The sequence below is a fragment of the Columba livia genome, chromosome 5 (assembly GCF_036013475.1).
Source record: "Columba livia isolate bColLiv1 breed racing homer chromosome 5, bColLiv1.pat.W.v2, whole genome shotgun sequence".
In the NCBI taxonomy this organism is placed as follows: Eukaryota; Metazoa; Chordata; class Aves; order Columbiformes; family Columbidae; genus Columba; species Columba livia.
The window spans coordinates 1,231,562-1,250,355 of NC_088606.1; the positions used below are offsets into that span (position 1 = coordinate 1,231,562).

At 49.5% G+C, this 18,794-nt stretch overlaps 1 protein-coding gene across 10 annotated transcripts in view; it reads left to right on the top strand.

The window, feature by feature from the left end:
• The window catches only part of FANCM (FA complementation group M), a 65,626-nt gene extending 46,853 nt beyond the window's left edge, over window positions 1-18,773 (top strand). For 8 of the 10 annotated variants that reach the window (XM_065062998.1, XM_065062997.1, XM_065062999.1 and 5 more), the window contains 10 exons: window positions 5,744-7,814; window positions 9,446-9,528; window positions 9,620-9,688; window positions 10,223-10,351; window positions 12,900-13,056; window positions 13,920-14,026; window positions 14,164-14,724; window positions 16,022-16,385; window positions 17,836-18,127; window positions 18,466-18,773. In XM_065062998.1, coding sequence (XP_064919070.1) covers window positions 5,744-7,814; window positions 9,446-9,528; window positions 9,620-9,688; window positions 10,223-10,351; window positions 12,900-13,056; window positions 13,920-14,026; window positions 14,164-14,724; window positions 16,022-16,385; window positions 17,836-18,127; window positions 18,466-18,613 — 3,981 coding nt within the window. In that variant the 3' untranslated portion in view covers window positions 18,614-18,773. The remainder of the gene's footprint in view (window positions 1-5,743; window positions 7,815-9,445; window positions 9,529-9,619; window positions 9,689-10,222; window positions 10,352-12,899; window positions 13,057-13,919; window positions 14,027-14,163; window positions 14,725-16,021; window positions 16,386-17,835; window positions 18,128-18,465) is intronic. The other 2 variants (XM_065063000.1, XM_065063004.1) reach the window with 1 other exon arrangement.
• Window positions 18,774-18,794: the final 21 nt, after the last annotated feature.

The following is an 18,794-nucleotide window of genomic DNA, read 5'->3' on the forward strand; positions in this document are numbered from 1 at the left end:
GAGTAGGGGTTGTATTTTGCGTATCCTCAAAAATGCTGAACAATCATGCTAGGGCTTATTTTTGGGCTAGGTCTTATTGTGGGGAATACAGGGCAGCACTATCGCAGCAGCTGCCGGCCCGTTGTGGGTCTTTGTGGCTGCCCCGTGTGTTCCCGATGTCCCGGTCGGCAGAGTCCTGGGTGGCCTCGTGCTCCTGGTGCCTCCTGTGGGTTGGTTCTGCCCTTGGGTTGTTTGGTTAGAGGTGTGTGCGTGTGCACGGTCATCTTGCGTTTAGCTTGCTGGATTTAACGCCGCTATAGACTGCTTTTCACAAGCCGTCAAAATATTTATGTATGTGAATAACGGGTCGGTTGTTCCCTGAGCTTTGACAGACGGCTCGTTTGGCAGAACGTTTACAGTAGGTGTGCCCAGTGCAAACTGGCAACACTCCATTCATATAGTCTGGGAACTCTTGCAGGAGCTACTACACACCAAGTGCCTTTGAAGACATTTATGTTTGGAGAGATCACAATATTTTAATAATTGTCATCAGTGCATTATTATAATATTATAAAGTTTAGGGCAATATAATCTCATTTATTTAGGACACCGAACTGCTACTGTAGTTGAAAAACTGCTTCTAGATGCAGGGGTCCTGTTGTCTGCTTGGATGTATTTCCAGTATTCATATGGAAATGCAGCGAGCTTAGGAGACTATTGCAGGAACGCTTTGCTACCCGTATTTTCATGGAAATTCCGTATCGGTGCCCAGGTCACTGCTGTATATTTCCCTGTGCTGTGGGGGTCCCGCCGGCTGTGTATTTCTGTTACAATACAACTACAGGTAATTTCTGTGACAGTGTCCTAATGCAACACTGAGCAGGGGCACCGCCCAGGCTGAGCTCGCCCGTCCCGGGCTGCGCCTGTTGCCGACACCTGACGACGGAACGTCCTGCCGCCCCGGCTCGGACGCCGCTGGCGCTCCCTGGCGTCGCTGCTGCCCAGGGAGCTTCGTAACACAAGCAGATACCGAGCCACAGATTAATTCATTTACTGACACCTCAGATGTTCTTGAACATTGTCGTGCCTGTGTAGCCCCTACAATGATACCTGTCCCCATATCACTGGGGTACATGCCCTGTGTTTTGTTAATAACTCTTCCTTTTTCGGGATCTTTTGGGTGTATTGATGGCAGTTGGGTATCAATAACGTGAGACCGTTAGGAAGGGAAACATCGCAGCCTTTGGAGAAGGGAATTGTGGTTTCTGTGTCCCTTAGGCTTCCTTCAACAATCAACTACATATATGTTTAAAGGTCATCTCCTATAATATACTTGAACTTCCTAAGAAGGTTTTTGACCGTGTTCCTTCCCCCGGAGTATCTTCTGGAATAGGAGGGATCCATTAATCTGCTGGCTAACCGGTTCCCGAGCGGTGTCAGTAACGGCCTGGACTCCAGTGCAGGGAGCTTCGCACCCAGTCACAGCAGCAGTCCTTTCCAGTCCTTTAACCTGCGTGTAAATGGTTTGGAAAAGTGAGCATTTTGACGGCACTAAAACTAAGAGGTGGCCATGAAAGCATCGCAACATTTCCTAAAGAGCTGGGCTGAAACCTCAGTGAGGTTGAATGGAGGTGAAAGCTGCTTTTGCCAGAAAGGAATTCTTTTGGATACTTGTCTGTAAACGTTAGTTTAATGATCACTGTTACTCAGAAGAAGGGGTTAGAATTTTAGAGATCAGTGGGGAAGGAATATAAAGAAAGGCAGAAAAAATCATATGCTAATCAAAATATGCCATATGCCCATATCTTGTGTTAGGGAAAGTCCATCTGCTGCCCTTAGGGCCATCGCAGATGTAGTCTTAGCCAGTATAAGCTCAGGACTTGTTCTGGGGAAGGAGCGCTCTGGAATGTCTTCGTTTCCATGCTTTTCTCAGTTCTTGCTCCGACACGAGTCCCTGGTTAAGGCAGCTTTTGGGGGTTTGTCCTTTGCTCCAGTCTGGTTCCTGGGCACTATCAGCAGCTTCTGGTTCGTGTCGGAAGCGACTGCAGTGCCCGCTGGCCCTGCGGCTCTTGCCTCCGTTCCGATCGAGCTTCTGGTTAGAGAACTCCGAGCTGTTAAAATAGAGACTGTAGCTGTTTACGGACTTTCCGTTTCACTTGTAAATAGTAAAACCACCAGGGTTTTGGCAAACATCTGAATCTCGTTACATGTACATCCACAGCAGCTTATGAGAAGAGAAAGGTTAATTTTGATTTTGGTAATGGGCGCCTTAAATTTAAATACTAGAAAACAGAGTGTATGTGTGTGCAGATACATATGTTTATAGTTTAGAACTGAAAATGTTAATATCTTAGGTTTGCTTTTCCTTTTTGTTTTCTATCTTGAAGACGTGTTGTTGTTTAGATCGAGTCAGTAATTCTAGGCAGGGTCAATGACTTAGTGCAGCAGCATAAGCGAGTTGCCTGTCCTGCTCTTGCATGACCTCTTTACTGAGTCCTGGGGCACCCCGGAGCTTACCAGCTTATGGGAGAGCTGACCAGGTAGTTTCCTACAAGTCACACACGTTCAGGCTAACATGTGGCAATTATAATTCTGTCCTTTCGCTCCATCAGTATTAAGCAGACTCCCTGGGAGAAGGGGTTTTGTTTGCGGGAAAGTGTTTTGATTGACTCGGTTGAACCAGAACAGTTATATAACTCCATGTAAGCCTGAAATCAGGTTACCGAAGTTAGTTCTGGATGCTGCATTAGTCCTCTGGCCGCTCCGCTGGCCCCGGCTTTTCTTCCCCACCCGAGTCAGGCCGTGGCGATGGGTACACGCCGTGGCCTGATGAGGTTCTTTGCTGTAACAATTCCTCACTCCTGTTCTCTGTGTTGTACCCAGTTACTCATCCGTGCAGGAAGTTCCCCGCTTTGCTCTCTGTCGAGGTTTCTTTAAGGATTTGGGCAGGGATTTTGGACAGCCTCTCAGAAAGCGGGACGGTCGTTGGCCTGAGAGCGTCTCCGTGGTTTTGCTTCTCGGTCTCTTCAAACAAACCTGTTGGGTTTGTAAGGGGTGGGTTTGTTTTCAAAAGCCATATTGGCACTTCTTCAGAAGGTTCGTCCAGTGATTCTATTGTCCGTTACAGCTTCTACTAACTTACTCAGTATGGAGACAAGGTGCTTGACCGTATGAAATGATTTGCTGTTATCTGTTCCACCTCTGGGCCAGCTGGGATTCGAATTATCCTTTCGCCTACTCATAACCCTCGTCTTTTCCTGCAGATTTGATTAGTTATGGGCTACTTAAAAAATGCAGAACAATACAGAGCCAAGAACAATCGGTGCCGTGGCTCCTAGGAGTGTGTGGGTGGGCAAGAGCCTCGCCTGCTTGTGCTTCAGTAAGGGTTAGTGGTCTGGCAGCTAATCAGTCTTTAATCCATTTAATATACGTTATGTTCTTGTGATGCTTGGATACTTCAATTGGAATATTATGCAACCTTCAGTTGTTACTTACATAAATCTAACCAGATCGTTATCAACACCGTTACCTCGTCAGCCAAATGTGTAATCTGCTCAGATGACATTTGTGAAGTTAATTGGAGCAGGTGGTGTTGGTTGGTGTTTGTTACTCCTCTGATTCCATACAAACGCTTCTGTCTCTTGATTCTGTCTCTTGACCAAGCTTGAGGGAAGCTCATTATTTGGAACCTGCACATACTCAAATCAGCCTTTAACCCTTTCATGGCATATTTTTTTTCCTCAGTGTTCTCATATTAATACTCCAAGGCAGCCTGTGCAGTCTGGGGATCTCCTTGGAGATCTCTCTTTATAAAATCCCACCTTTCAGTTTCTTTGGATGTGTTTGTAAATGAGCAGCCCAAGCTGTGTGTAGCAGCTGAGTACCATCTGGAGTACGAGCGGAGTAGGTGCTTCCCAGCCCTTTGGAGGTGAATCTCTAGTGGCTGAACTGTCCCCGCTGTGCGGACCCATAGAAACGCAGACGTTGTCACCGGGACACGGGGACATTGCTGGGACAGGGTTGGTAACCGGCTGTGCTGTCCCAAACAGCCCGAGCACATTGTTCCTGATGTATTCTGCACACGATCCTTTCTGTGGCCTGGCTGTGAAGCTGGTGGTGATATCGAAATACTGAGTTTATTACTATTCCCAAGAGTGAGAAACCACTGTTGATATCAGGTAGGATGTTTTATCTATTGCAGGCGGGGGGGATCCGAAACCGTGATAGGATAGGACCAGTCTCCAAGTGCATGGAAGACGGCGGCAAATCCTGTTTTCAGGAGCACAGTTAGACAAGGCAGGCAGCAGTGATTTTAGGTGTGGTTATTTCTGCCTTGTGCAATGGGGCAGAACGAGTGTCCAGGGTATTTTCCAAAGACGGTTTTCCTGTAAGGAGTCTGATGGTAAGAGGTTGTCACGGCAGCTCCGGCTGTACCCTCTGCAGAAGCCCCGGCAGAGCTGGAGAAGGGTGTGATGGGGCTGGAAGATGCGGGTGTCACAGTTTGAATAGTGAATACCAGCAAGAGCAGAACAAGCTGCAGTAGAACTGCTCTCAGAATATTCTCTGGGCTCAGCGAGGAGGGTTCAGGAGGTTCTGATTATGAGGACCTTGCTTTTTCCTGCTTGTATATGGCTGGATTTTGGAGAATGTCACTTGCACAGGAAGCAGGTAACCTCTTATTGTAAGAGTCAGTTTTGTCACCCACTGTTGTATCAAGGTGCTGTGTTCATTTCAGGGATTAGTAAGTCTAGAGATTCGTCTGACTGAACTGCCAAAAAATGATAATCATATCTCCTGTTTAGATCTTACCTCCCCATTTTTATTTTTCATTAGTGAAATAGGTTTGAACTCTGCAGGGGTGTTTCAAACCATTGCTTTGAGAGCCCCGTTTGACCCTCCTGTTCTTGGGGAGACTGCTTGCCTTGGTTTTGAAATCCTACTTTAAAAGAGAGTGAGAAGGACAATAAATAGCTTTTCAGTCCGGACAGTCCTCGTATGGGTACCTGGCTGGGCCTGAGGTCAGCGTCTATTGTGCTTTTTTCAAGTGTGTTTTTAAGAGCGTTGGTTGCCCGGGTCAGTGCCTTTGAACAGCAGATTAATGAGCATCCCTGACAAAAGATAAGTCCGGAGTATGTAGGTGAGAAGTTGTTAATGTGCCGTCAATGGCAGGAGCCAAGTTACAAGTGACAGCAGGAAGAGAACAGAGCGCTCTGGGCTCACTTGTGCTCAGATGAGGGTTTTTCTGCTCACAGCACCTTTCAGAACACGCTGGTCCCCCAATGCTGGGGACAGCAGAGCTCGCACACCGTGCTGGCAACGGGCGGGTGATGCTGTGGTTCTGTGGTTGCTTTTCTGCTCACAGCACCTTTCAGAACACTCTGGTCCCCCAATGCTGGGGACAGCAGAGCTCACACATTGTGCTGGCAACGGGCGGGTGATGCTGTGGTTCTGTGGTTGCTGCTGCTGACCCGAGAACCGCGGCTGAGCTGCTCGGCGCCGAACGCTGGGCCTTGGTGCTCTGGTAAAGTCTCTTTATTTATCTGCGGTATCTTCTGCTCTTTCTAAAACATTCAGGTTTGGGTTTGCAGTTGCTGCCAGCAAACGCTTTGTTTGAAGGTTGTGGTCTTAAACGCAAAGCGCTTTCCTTTTCCTCTTTTTCCTTTCTAGTGACCCTTAGGCATATGAAAACCTTTGTCACTTGTTCTAAATATCCTTGTAAGCCTGTGTGTACTTATAGTAAATTTTACACTGTGTTTGTCTGCAGGGAGACTGCGGCTACGAACTGGAGCTTCAGCCTCACCTGCGGATGGAAGACGTGACTGTTCAAAGGAATAAAAGCCACCTTTCCGTGAGCAGCTCCACATCCGATCAGAAAGCACGCTCATCTAGAAAAGACGTAGCACACAGATCGAAAGTAAAACCGTTTTCACCTGATACCAATGATAATGGAAGCGAATTCTTTACCACATTTAAAATAACAAAACCAAAGGCTCCTAAAAGAACCTCCAGGGCAGATTTGGAAGTGGCCATGCCGCCTTCAGACCCCGGTGCTTCGGGTTCTGGCTCAGCCAGCAGGCCGGTTCTGCTGGGAAGTACCGACCAGCACAGCCCAAACCACGAGGAGCTGCAGGTGACGTTTGACTTAAGTGGATGCAGTGACCGGTGCGGCAGCAGTGCAAGTGCTGTCATCCAGGAAAGCGCGGCGATAAAGGAACATGAAACTGTAGGTGAAGCCTGTAGGTCACTGGGGACGAACCATGCAGATTCGGGTTATAGTAGCTTCACAGCTGAGAAATCACCTGTGTCCCCTGACTTATTTTATCTTTCTGAATCATATGTGAACTCTTTTGCACTTGTGAGACCATCTGAGGAGCCTCCTTGGTTAGAACAAGTATTTTCCCGTGTGAAAAGGCTTTTATCACAATCTCCTCCCGCTTTGAATAAACTCGATGATTTTGAAAACGTGATGAGAAATGAAGAAACAATATGTCCTTTTCAAAAAGGTATTTCTGATAGCTGTTCAGAGAGACTGCGGGCCAGGGTCTGTTCTGTGTCCTCAGAAGGTGACCGTTCGCTGCAGCTCTTTGAGAACCCCGAGCTGGACGTCGGCGGTGAATTGTGTGCTCCTGTGAGTACCTGTCTTCCAAAACCTGTGTCATCTCCTGAGACTGCAGCCGTTGAGGACAAGGAGGAACTTCACTGGAGTGACAGCTTCGAGAGCCTGTTTGACAATGAAGAATTCACAGAAATTGAAAAGAAAACTCCAACAATGAATCACACGCTGACAAATAACCCCTCAAAATACTCTGTTCAAAAAGATACAGAAGATCTTGACATTAACAAGAAAAATGTGGTTATTGTTGGAGAGCAGAGTGTGCGTTTATTTGAAGATGACCCCACATATGACACGGGGGAGGGAAGCTCTTCCCCGGGCGCGGAGCGGGGCTGTGAGCGGCGTCCAGCGGAGCAGACGCGGGGGAGCAGCCGCCCCGCCTGCCCGGAGCAGCCGGCGAGCAGGGCACCCTCAGCCGCGGGGCCGCCGGGTGACAGCGAGCGCCTTCTGCACGATGACGACAATCTCTATGACTGTTCCCAAGAGCTGTTTTCTGTTAATTTTGATCTGGGATTTTTCATCGAAGAGTCTGAGAACGAAATCTTGGAAGAAAATATAAATACTAATACCAGAAAATTAAATGGTGCCGCAGGGAGTCACGTACATGTTAAATCCACTAAAGATGAAAAGAAATTACAGGATGATAGCTCCGGACTTGAAATATCGCCAAAACAGGACGGCAGAAGTCTTGGGAGAAGAGACATTTCCACACCGCTGTCGTTCCTGAGCAGGAGTGATGGAGAAGGGGCTGGGGGTGACAGCGCTTGGCCCTGCTCCAGGCCGGGGGCCAGAGGAGGGGCCGGGGGTGACAGCACTTGGCCCTGCTCCAGGCCAGGGGCCCGAGGAGGGGCCGGGGGTGACAGCACTTGGCCCTGCTCCAGGCCGGGGGCCCGAGGAGGGGCCGGGGGTGACAGCACTTGGCCCTGCTCCAGGCTGGGGGCCACAACAGGCAGCGGGTCACCTGCTGCACTTTCCACCCCAACAGGCAGAAGGGGGTTGAACAGTGAAGCTATCGAAAGAACAGCTCTGAACGTGTTCTCTAGAGCCAGGGAGGCCATTCCGGAGCTGCCTGTGACGGATCAGGTGGATCCCAGCCCCCGCAGGCAGGACGTGGGGAGCTCGGCTGGGGACGCGCTTGGTTCCCCTTTGGGAAGAACTGGAAACGCCACAGACACCACCCTGCACAGCTCACGGGTGTCTCCTGCCCAAGGTGGGGGTTTCACAGGGACGGTTAGTTAATGTCTTTGTGGTTAAACAAAGAGAATTGAGTGTCTTTTGGATCCCCCGTTTGGTTTCATGACTTCGGTGGGAAGGGGGAAAGGCAAAGAGAATAATGGTTGTGACACTGCAGTACGTGGGAGCTGGAGCTGCCTCTGAAGCCCTTTCTTAATCCCACTGTCTGTGTAACCGTCTGGATGGGCCGCACTTCCGTCCCTGAATCCCTTTGTGTTTTCCTGTTGTTCCTGAGGAGCAGAAACTCGACTGATGGATTTCTGTCGGTTTAGTTACATGACAACTGACTTGCACTCCAAGTTTTCTGATTGTAACTTCAGCACAAACCCGGACTGTGTTAAACACGTTGACTATTTGTAGGCTCTGTTCTGTTTCCTCCTCTCTCTCCCCTTCTGTCTTTTTCTGGATTTGGACCAACAGACTATAAAAAAATATATATTCAGGTATTGCCAATATATAAATGACCATCATTCTTCACTCGTAGGTCACTTACAGATGATCTGCACACCCTCTGTTGTCTTTATCTCTGAGTAACCTTGAATTACTCTCAAAGTAATGTTACTTTCAAAGTAATTCGGGCTTGATAGTACTTGGTCTGATCTGTAGGGCACTTTGAGTTTTTCTGGATGGTTTTGTTACTGTCCTTAAACATCAAAGCAGAGCATGACCCAATCCTTTCGGTGGCTAAAGCATCTTTTCCCCCTTTTCTTTCAATTTGTCTGATACGGTATTTTCTGGAGACGATGGATTGCCACCTTCCTTCCTGAATCATCACACCTTCAAACCACTATGTTAGTTTGACAAACCACAAACTTGTGATCTGTTTAATAGGAAATAATTTGAAAACCTCACCAAAAACCCCCAAAGTGCAAAAAGAAACAAATTCTGGTTTAGAAGTGCAGGGTTAATACTGAACCTGGATCGGGTTGTTAAGGGCTTTGTCTGGTCAGGTCTTGAAAATCGCCCCGGACAGTGGGTGGTGTAGGAACGACACTTATTGGTATTTAAATATGTTATTGTACAAGTGGAATATTTGGGAATTTTGTGCATTTCCTTAAAGAAATTCAGACCTTTGGGTGATGTGGGCAGAACCAACATTGGCTCCCAGGGTGGCCGTGAGCGCCCCTGTTTGTCCTGCAGAACGTGGCGAGGATCCTGGGTTTCATGTATTTCATAACGACCTTTCATTCGCTTCCTTTGAAAAGCAGCAAAGCTGCAGGTGTGTGAAAAGCAGCTGGGAAGAGGCTGTTGTAGTGAGTTCTGGCTTTGTTTCAGGCCCCCAAAGGGATCTGTGTTACCAAACGCTTCCAGAACTGCAACTCTTCCTCAGCTCTAAGGGCTGCTTCTCCTGGTTCCTTTTCCCCTCCCTGTCTGTGCCCGCCTGTGGGGTAATCGCTTCCAGCCAGCCTCGCCGCGGAAGGAGATTTATTGTTCATCCCAGCTGGAGATTATTTCTTTTGATTAACAAGGCTGAAGAGAACAGTATTTGCCACGTAGATCAATAAGTAATCTCCTTTGCAGGTACTTTGATAAGAGAGACAGATTTTGATTGCTCAGTTGTAGCAGTATTGTACTGTGAGCAATGCATTTTCTTCTGAATGCTGTTTACTGTTTGTTCTGCAGGAACCAGCAGTGACAGTGAAGAGGAGATCGTTTGCCAGAGGAAAAATAGGAAACGAATGAATGTTTTGAAGTCTCCTGATGTGAGTCTTAGCAAAAAAACCCAAGAAAATGACAAGTGAAACACGAAAACATAAATCCTCTTTGCAATTATCCTGATTTCTGTTTGTGTAGGTTATGAACGACAGTGATTTCGAATCGCCGATTCGTCCCATCAGGAAGCGTCGACACCTGCTTAACATGGTTAGTAAGTGCTGGGGTGAGGCAGGAGAGAAGTGACAGACTCGCTCGTGGAGTGCGTACTGAACATTTCCTCTTTCTGCAGTCGGTAGGCAAGTGTTCTCGTTAAAACACTTAATGCCATCTGCCCTAAGGCAGGTCAGAATGTAACTGCTTTCCTCCTCACAGTTCCTTCCTGACGCCTCCCAAGATGCACTTGCAGTTGTTGTGTGGCAGTGAATTATTGTCACAGGCAAATCACCTTTCCCACACAAAGCTTTGGATTTAAAAAAAAGGTCCATGTTATGTTCGACTTGACTTTTCTTCCAAATAACATGGTTTTCTGTTCCTTTTGTATTTAATAAGATGATTAGCATCGTTGCATTATTTTGCCGTAACGAATCAATCACAAAAATCGCGTGTTGCTTAAAAAAAAAAGTAGAAGAATGCCTGTGTAATTAAAATATTGCTTATAAAGATGTAGGAGAATGCCTGTGTGATTAATATATTGCTTGCTTGGGTCTTATTAATTGGCGTGCTTGTGCCGTGTTCCTCTAGTCGGACGCGTCCAGTGATGACAGTGCGGATCTCCACAAGAACTCCGGCGGGACCACAAAGAGCAGCTGGAGCAAAAAGCAGCTGAGACGTGTGAAGCGGCTGAAGGTCAAGAGCGGTTTTACATACAGGGTACGTGATGCTCGGTGTCTCGGCATGTTGAGGGTCCCGTTTGGAGCCGCTTCCATGGAAGCTGCCGTGCAGATGAGGGCTGTGCTCTGTTGTGTGTGTATGTAAGTGCACATTGGCAACGGGGCAAAACCTGCGTCAGAAGAAATGTGTCTTTGGCATGAACAGCACGTTGCCAAAGAAAACCAAAAAAGAGACAGACACTTAGTGAGACTCTACTCTCTGTTCAAACTGCAAGAAATAACTGAAAGTATTCTGTAATTTTTCTATATTTGAATTTTAAAAACCCCAAAGAGGCCAGAAGTGTTGAGCCCTGGCTTCACATACCGAAGGTGAACATTTACTGTCATCGAGTCACTCATTCTGTGTAATTTAAATACACAGCTCGTGTGTATTTTGTGGTGTGATAAATGGAGCTTCTGTCTATTTTACAGCCTTTGTAGGATCTGACACAGCTGTATTGTAGAAGGCATGCGGTTAGGCAGTCGTTTATTTTTTAGGCCATGGTTTAGGAGGGTCGAGGCTCGTAGCAATTCCACACAAGTTGGCTGCAAACATTTGAGATGGAATCTTGAAACGCTGGATAACGATCTCAACCTTCACATCCCCTGCCTGACTCTCAGAGGAACCTGCAAGGCCCCACATAATTGTGTTCTGAGGCAAAGTCACAATTTACATCACAAGTAAAGATACTCCAGGATTAGTCAGACTCGGGAGGTTCAGGTACTTGGCCAGAACCAACACTATTAGGATATTTGATTGTATGAATTTACCACCTTCTCTGATGGTCTCAACTTTGGACATCTGAAGACAGAAATGGTCCCTTGACCCCAAAGCGTCAGTGCATCAGGAATGGATGCAGGAGACCATGCAGGGCCAGAATCATATATTCACAGTAAGGTGAAAAGCTCTTAAATATGTGTGGATGTGGTCTACTAGGCAGAAGTTACTGTTGTCAGGGCTCTGGGGCACATTATTCAACAACCAGTGACAGGACAAGGGGCAATGGGTACAAACTGGAACACAGGAGGTTCCTCTGAAAGAGGAGAAGCAACTTGTTCCTGGTGAGGGTGGCAGAGCCTGGCCCAGGCTGCCCAGGGGGGTTGTGGAGTCTCCTTCTGTGCAGACATTCCAACCCGCCTGGACACCTTCCTGTGTAACCTCATCTGGGTGTTCCTGCTCCATGGGGGGATTGCACTGGATGAGCTTGCCAGGGCCCTTCAGCCCCTCACATTCTGGGATTCTGTGATTCTCTTGGATATTTTTAATGTTTTAAAGATAATCTTCATTGCGGAGACTTCTATATAGCATCAGTATTTTATGTTCTGGAATACAAAGAATGGGGTAGACGAAAAATCCACTTTTCAATTCTGTTTAAGCATTTTTGATGAGACCAAAGCGTTCATGGGAGCGCGTCCCACGTGTGCTCTGCCCTCGCGCGCCGTCTGGCCTGAGCCCCCGGCGGTGCCGGTGTGAGCACTCAGAGCCGGGGCAGGTGCGGGACCCGGAGCGCTGTGATCCGCGCTGTGCTCCACCGGCGGCGGGCGCACAGGGGACCCGCAGGCGTGGAATGGGGCGGAGAGGAGGCCAAGCGACCCAGATAGCTGCTGGCACCCAACTCAGAGATTCAGTAAATAATTGAAGAACCTGGGAGCTTGTTGTTTCCCGAGTGTGCCCCAGCCCTCGACTGTTAATTTCTGGTGTCACGGTTCTTCTCCCGCTGTGGGGTTTGGCCTCTCCGCCGCCCTTCACGGCGAGAAGGATTAAGGCTAATTGGGAGTTCTTTCCTGTAAACAGGTGACCCCAGCGTGGTTCAGAATAATCAAAGTGCTCTAGAAAAGGAACTGTTAGTAGTGCCTGCCTTTCAGGCTTGCTGGCTGCTGCAAGCAAACCATTAGAGGAGTCGGGGAAATCTGAAAGTCAGGGATGTCACTTATTGTAGCACGAGATGCTCCAGTCTTCCCTGTACTGCACTAAAATTTACAGCATTGTGCTTTTTTTTCCAAAATATTTTGAAGGCAAACAATTCTCTTGGAGTAATTTGGATAAATAATAATTTGTGTGGGGGTGGGTTTTTTTCCCCATGTTTTACTTCAGTACCTTGTAGCTGAAATGACAAAAGTTAGCTTAACATAAAGTATCTCTGACAGAACATCTTCCTGAAGCCATTGGCTTTGTTTCCTTGTACGCTGTTGTGAATGCTTTGTTGCCTGTGTCTGATGGAACTTAGTACCGAGCTTTGTGTCACGTCTCCTGCGCTGCAGCTCATCAGTAGGTGCCACATCTGCCCTGAAAGAAAAGCCCTTTCTCAATAGTGAGTCGCGTTTTCTGATGACTTCATGAAACAATCAATCCTGAATCCCAGACAGAAGGCGGCAAACCAGTGTCAAGTCTGAAGTTTCTAGTGGACTTGGGCTGGGACTAATCCAGCACATCTAAATGAAAACAGACTTTTGAAAGCAAATAAAATGGGTAAAACTAGATTTATATATTACAAAATAATTGGGAGGCAGCTTCCACGTAAAGGTTGGTTTGTTTGTTTTTCTTTTAGAAAGCAGCAAGGCAGTTTTTAGATGAAGAAGCGGAGCTGTCCCAGCAGGACGCAGATGCTGTTTCGTCTGATGAGAGCGACGATGCAGAGAGCGAGCTGAGCTCTTCGCTCGCCCAGTTCCTGAATGACGATGCAGAGGCCACGCAGGTGTTAAATGGTGAGTGGGTTGTTTCTGGTTTTCAGAGGGGCTGTTGCTTAGCAAAGGTGTGTGACAGGCAGGGCTGTTCATCAGCCCGTGGCAGCTAACACGCAGTAACCTCCTCCGCTGGGCTAAATTGGATGCTTTCCATCATCTCTTTGTGCCTCTTCTGGCTTTATTCTCATGGTTGTTGGGTGCAGCGAGTTCCTCGCTGGAGCCTGTGCCGTGCAATAGCCGGTTCTGAGAGCCATCCACACCCGGTGTGGCCCAGGAGAGACACAGATTTCCGTTTCACTTAGAAATTTCTGAATCTTTCTGTTACAGACAGACCAAAACTATGGTATGAAATAACAAGATGAATGTTAAAGTTACAGTGCTGACACTGACAGAGCTGAGGAGGTGATGCTGATTTTTGGCTGAGGCAGTTTCCCACCCCTGTGCTTATGAGCCTCGTCTTTCCCTGGGGCATTTGTGGGATGGAACCATCTGATTACCAGCTGAGATTCCCAGATGTTGCTGAGGATTCTCCTCTGGCACCGAGACTGTGGGTGGTTCCCCGTGAGATCCTACGTGGGCTGCAGTGACCCCGGCGCTTCCGCGGGCGGTCTCAATGAGCTGTGTGTGTTCTGGGAGCGAACAGGGAAACCTGTGATGTGGGCACGCAGGGCTCTGCCTGCTCAGAACCTGCTCCGGGGCGGAGCTGCTCCTCGCTTCGCGATTCCACACGGCTGCAGCATTTCAAACTCTTGATTTGCGAAACACGCGTTTCTGGGAGACTGCAAAGGGATTTCTTAACGTGGAAAACATGGCGTAACAATAAAGAATCAAAAATTATATCCTTACTAATATGTGTTCTCTTTTATCTTCCTGTTCTCGTGGAGACTCTGAGATGAAAGGAGTTTACCTGAAATCTGTACGAAGTCCAGCTCTTGGCAATAGATACAAAATGGTTCATCGTGAGTTCGACAACATGGACATTTTCTCACAGGTAGGAAAGGAAACGACTGCTGTCCTTGTGAAACTCCGATTGCGGGTGACCGTGTTTAGGTTCTAATCCTACTTTGAAGTGCAGTTTGCAACATATTGTTGATAAATCAGTTCTAACAAGAGACTTTCATCCCCCAGATTCCTGAGCAAGACCAGGCGTACGCAGAAGACAGTTTCTGTGTTGGAGAGGAGGAAGAGGACACTTGCAAAACCAGTGAATCTAGTGAGGAAGAAGTGTGCGTTAATTTTGATCTCCTAAATAACCAGAGTTTTGCTGGCGGCAGAAAACAATATCTCACCCGCCGCAGGAAGAAGCTCAACCAGGCCAGGATGGAAGAGAGCTGCTCTGAGCCCACGCCAAAGAAGAAACCAGCCCGAATTATTGTTCTCAGTGATTCCAGCGGGGAAGAAACAAGTGTCAGCCAAGGGAAGGCCACGAAAACAGGCTGTTTGGGGGCAGAACGGGAAAGCGCTGCAGTACCCAGGTCATTGCCTCCAGTCTCTGCAGTGCAGCGCAACAAAACTGCTGGGGAAATCAGCGTTCGTCAGCCTGGGGAGAGGAAGAGTGAGAAGCTTCTCAGCTTGAAAGCTTCAGAATCCGAAATGCTGGATTTTCAGCCCCAGCGTCCAGCCCGGAGCACACACGTCCCACCCGCCGTCCCGGGCTCGGGGAAGGAGCGTCTCCAGGCTCCCCATCAGGTTGGTGTTGATTCACAGCAAGGAGCTGCCTCTCCCCTCGCCCCCCGCGCTGGGGCCCTGTGGCAGGGCTGCTTGGGGGGTTGTGAGCAGGACGGCAGCAGAGAGCGCCGCTGTGCTGGGAACGGAGCAGCTCTGCTCGGCTCGGCCTGCCTCAGTCGCCTCCCTTGCCGTTGCTTTAGGAAGCTTTTGTACTCGCAGGTGTCACGGTCTGTTCGGTGATGGGCTCGTGAGGGTCCGTTTGCCTTGATCTCGAAGACCAAAATGCCAAGGGGTTATAATTCACACAGTGTTACTTTATTATTTTGCCCATAAAGCAGCACATGATAGAGTAGAGAGAAAGGGAAAGAAAAAGGGGGGAAAAGAGGATTATAGCTACCACCAGACGAGTCCCAAAGGCGTCTCTCTGGTCTCCGGTCGTGTAGAGTCCTGCCGGTCCTCCATGGTGATCCAGGATCCTCTGGTGGGGAGATCTCAACAGTGTCCATTCTGGTCTCGTCTTTTATCCTTCTTCACCCCCCTCACTCCCATTGTTTGAGGCCAATCTCTGCCGTTGTTTCGCAGTCCAGGCTTAACTGCGCAGGCCCAAAAAGTCCCCGCTTTGCTTGCCAGGACCCGTCTGCGCCGGCGTGTCCAGCGTTCAGGGGTCTCTCTCTGGTCACTGGGTGACTCAGCCCCTTGGCGAGCTCCTGGCCGTGCTCCTTGTCATGGGCCATTGTTTGGGGAGCAGGTGGGGGCAAATACTGTTCTATCTTCAGACCAACTCTTCCAGCAGGACAACTGGGAGGGTATTTTAGCGGTCAGAAATTACAGTTGTGGATTAGACAATATCTTGAGTCTGACAATCATGGAGGAATATGGATCTGTTTCAAATAGAGAGTGTCCCCTAACTATTTGGGTTTTGTAGTTATAAAATACTTGTTCGCTGTCCTAATTAAGACCCGTCATAGTCTGAGGTTGGGTTCCTGATCTCTTACACTTTCGGCCTGACTTGTGTTGTTTACAATGTTCAGTGTTGTTGAACTCGTTAGCAAAGGCTGCATGCCTTTGTCATTCAAGCTGCTAAGTAATTAATCAACTAAGGTGGGAGATTGCTTATCCAAGTGTTAATCTGGAAGTGTTTATGTTTTGCAATATCAAAAGTAGTTTTAAAAAATATTATTATTAATTGGAGTATTCAAAAAAAAAAGTGTAACAAAGTGTTAAGCATCGCTATTTGAAAAATGTATTTGTTTTTATTGGCCTGTTATTCTTTGGCCTGATGCATCTGTGATCTCTAAGAAACCCTCTGTGTGTTCAGCATTTGCAGGTGGACAGTTCCTGGGAGAACAGCCGTGGGGAAGCCGCGGTCCCGCCGTGCGCAGCCCCTGCCGGTCCCTGCCCGCCGGGGCCCCGGGCCGCGCCGTGCGTGCTGGCGGCCGGCCGGGAGGTGTCCTCGGGCCCGCGCGTCATCTCCTCCCTGCGCGCCCACGGCCTCCCCGTGCAGCTCTGCGCGCTCCGCGCCGGCGACTACGTGGTCAGCAACCGCCTGGCGGTGGAGAGGACGCTCCGCTCCGAGCTGCTGGGCTCCGCCGACAGGAGGGAACTCGCGCAGCAGATCCAGCGCCTGCGCGGCGTGTTCGAGAGGGTCTGTGTCATCGTGGAGCAGGACAGGAGCAAGCCAGGTACGGGGGGTGCTGCGCTCTGCTCAAGCCTGCGCTGCCCACGCTGGCTTTGTGTGTAACGTGGGACTGAAAACCCGTATTTTAGTCTCTGTAGGTGTATTACATTAATAAGATCACCAGCTGAACAGTAAAATCTGGTTTGCTTTTGAGGACCATTTAATGTAGGCAGAGATACACAACTGGGTCCAGAGGGACACAGTGCTCACTAATTACCGAGGCAGGGAAACGCAAGTTAACTTAAACACTCCTAACTGAGCCTGTGCAAAACCCTGACTTCAAACAGATTTCATCAAAGGAACAAGCACAATCTTATCTGTGCTTGGCATTACAATACTAGTGGGTCCAACCCCTCTGTGTCAGCAGTACCTAATGGGCGGTGTGATACCCCCCAAACCCGGTGTGATACCCCTCAAACCGTGCGGGAAACTGCTCCCAGCTCAGAACCAGAGAGAAGGGCAGCCTGCTGTTGCGGAGACCAGCCTCGAGGCAGCAAAAGACGATCAGCTGAATGCAGTCAGTTCTTAGAGAAAGCCAAAAGAGCATTTCAGCGGAGCGCTGCCTTGGGAGGGCTGCGCGGGGCCGTCGCCCGCGTCAGCAAGCGCAGGACACACGAGGCTCAGAGCCGCCTCCTGACCTCATCAAACGTGTGTGGAAAATTCAAGACTGTTTCTTTAATTTATCTGGCTTGGACAAGCCATGTGTTTGAATCCTGCAATTACACACTCAAACAGTTTTACTAACGCAGTCTATTCTCAGTGCCGCCTAGAAAAGAACTGAAGGCCTGACTTGCACCTGCTTCCCAGGAGATGGAACGAGAGCTCACGGCTCCAATTAAATTACAGATGTGTGGGGATATAAAACTCCACTATTGAAATCAAATTGTTGGGGATGCAGCTTTGGTTTTGTGACCTAAATCTGATTTATTAGTAGTTCAGATATGGGAACAACGACAGAAGTGGTCGCTGGAGATGTGGTTTCTCAGAGGGGGCTGTAGATAAGTGGATTGTGTTTGAGCTGCTGAAGCTTTTGACCCCGCTGCTGCCGTTATTTCCATCAGTTCTGCCCGGTGTCCTCGTTCTGCTGCTCCAGGCTGCTGCTGGGTTCATGTTCCACAGCGGTCAAGTGCATCGTCACCTTTGCAGCTTTACCCGATCTCTTCTGATTTGTGTGTCCTGTGGCTCATCACTTACTGTGTGTTCCTCCCCGTCAGTTCAGTTCAGTTTGCAATTCCAGTGTTAATGCCTAAACTCTACTTCTCAAATAACTGAGTAAATCCTGCTCCCACGACCCCTCCTGCCTCCTTTCCTTGAGATACTTTATCTTGATTTTGGTGGTGAATTCTCAAAGCAGGGGAACTTTGAGCTGTTTCGCTTTGTGAATGATTCACATTAGGTTTTTCACAGTGATTTAGTGCTTCAGTCTCCCTGAGGTTTGTGTTTGAACTGCGCAGGAGAGCTGTCGCGCCCGGTGCAGAGGCCGCAGCACTACGACGGGACGCTGTCCGCCCTGGTGCAGGCCGGCGTGCGGCTCCTCTTCAGCTCCTGCCAGGAGGAAACGGCGGCGTTGCTGCGGGACCTGGCGCTGGTGGAGCAGAGGAAGAGCGCGGCCATCCGCGTGCCCACGGAGCCGCAGGGCCACCGGCGGGACCTGCTCAACTTCTACCTGAGCATCCCTCGGCTCAGCTACCCCGCTGCCCTCAACATGTGCCACCACTTCGACTCGCTGCGGAACATGGCCAACAGGTAACAGCACGCGCTTTGCGGCTGACCGTCCTTTCCCTGTGCCACCCGAGCCCTCCTGCTGTTCCTGCCAGCGCTTCCCTGGCTCCGCATCCATCCTGTTCTTTGTGGGTTTCTCAGTCTCTTCAGGCTGCGTGGCCGTGGCAATGACGCGGTGTCTCAGAGCAGTGATTTAGGGCCCTGTGCATCCCCCCTCCCTCCTGCCCTGCATCTCCTCTCCCTCTCCTGAGCCTGCTGCTGTGCTCGCAGCCCCAGAACCGCGGGCAGAGGCCATGGCAGCAGCTCCTGCCGGTCCCGTTGCTCCCGTCCCCCGCTGGCAGTGTCCCCGCTGTCCCTTGCAGCTCCCCGCAGGCCATCGCCGCCGCCGCCCAGGTCAGCCCGCAGAAGGCCGAGGAGATTCACCGCTACCTGCACCACGGCTTCGACGCGCAGCTGCTGCCCGAGAGCCTCTGCGCCACGGGGACAGGACCCGCAGGTGCCCGGAGCTGAGGGGAGGGACACTGGCTGTCTGATACTCTTAACTGCACTTTACTGAGTCTTGATTACCTGTCAAATGTGTAAATAAATCCTTGCACACACCTCCGCTGCTGTTTGTCACGCTGCGGGTGGACAGGGTGGCGAGTGGAGCGAGGCAAGTGGCTGGTTCGTGTTTGCTGGGTGTATTCTTTCC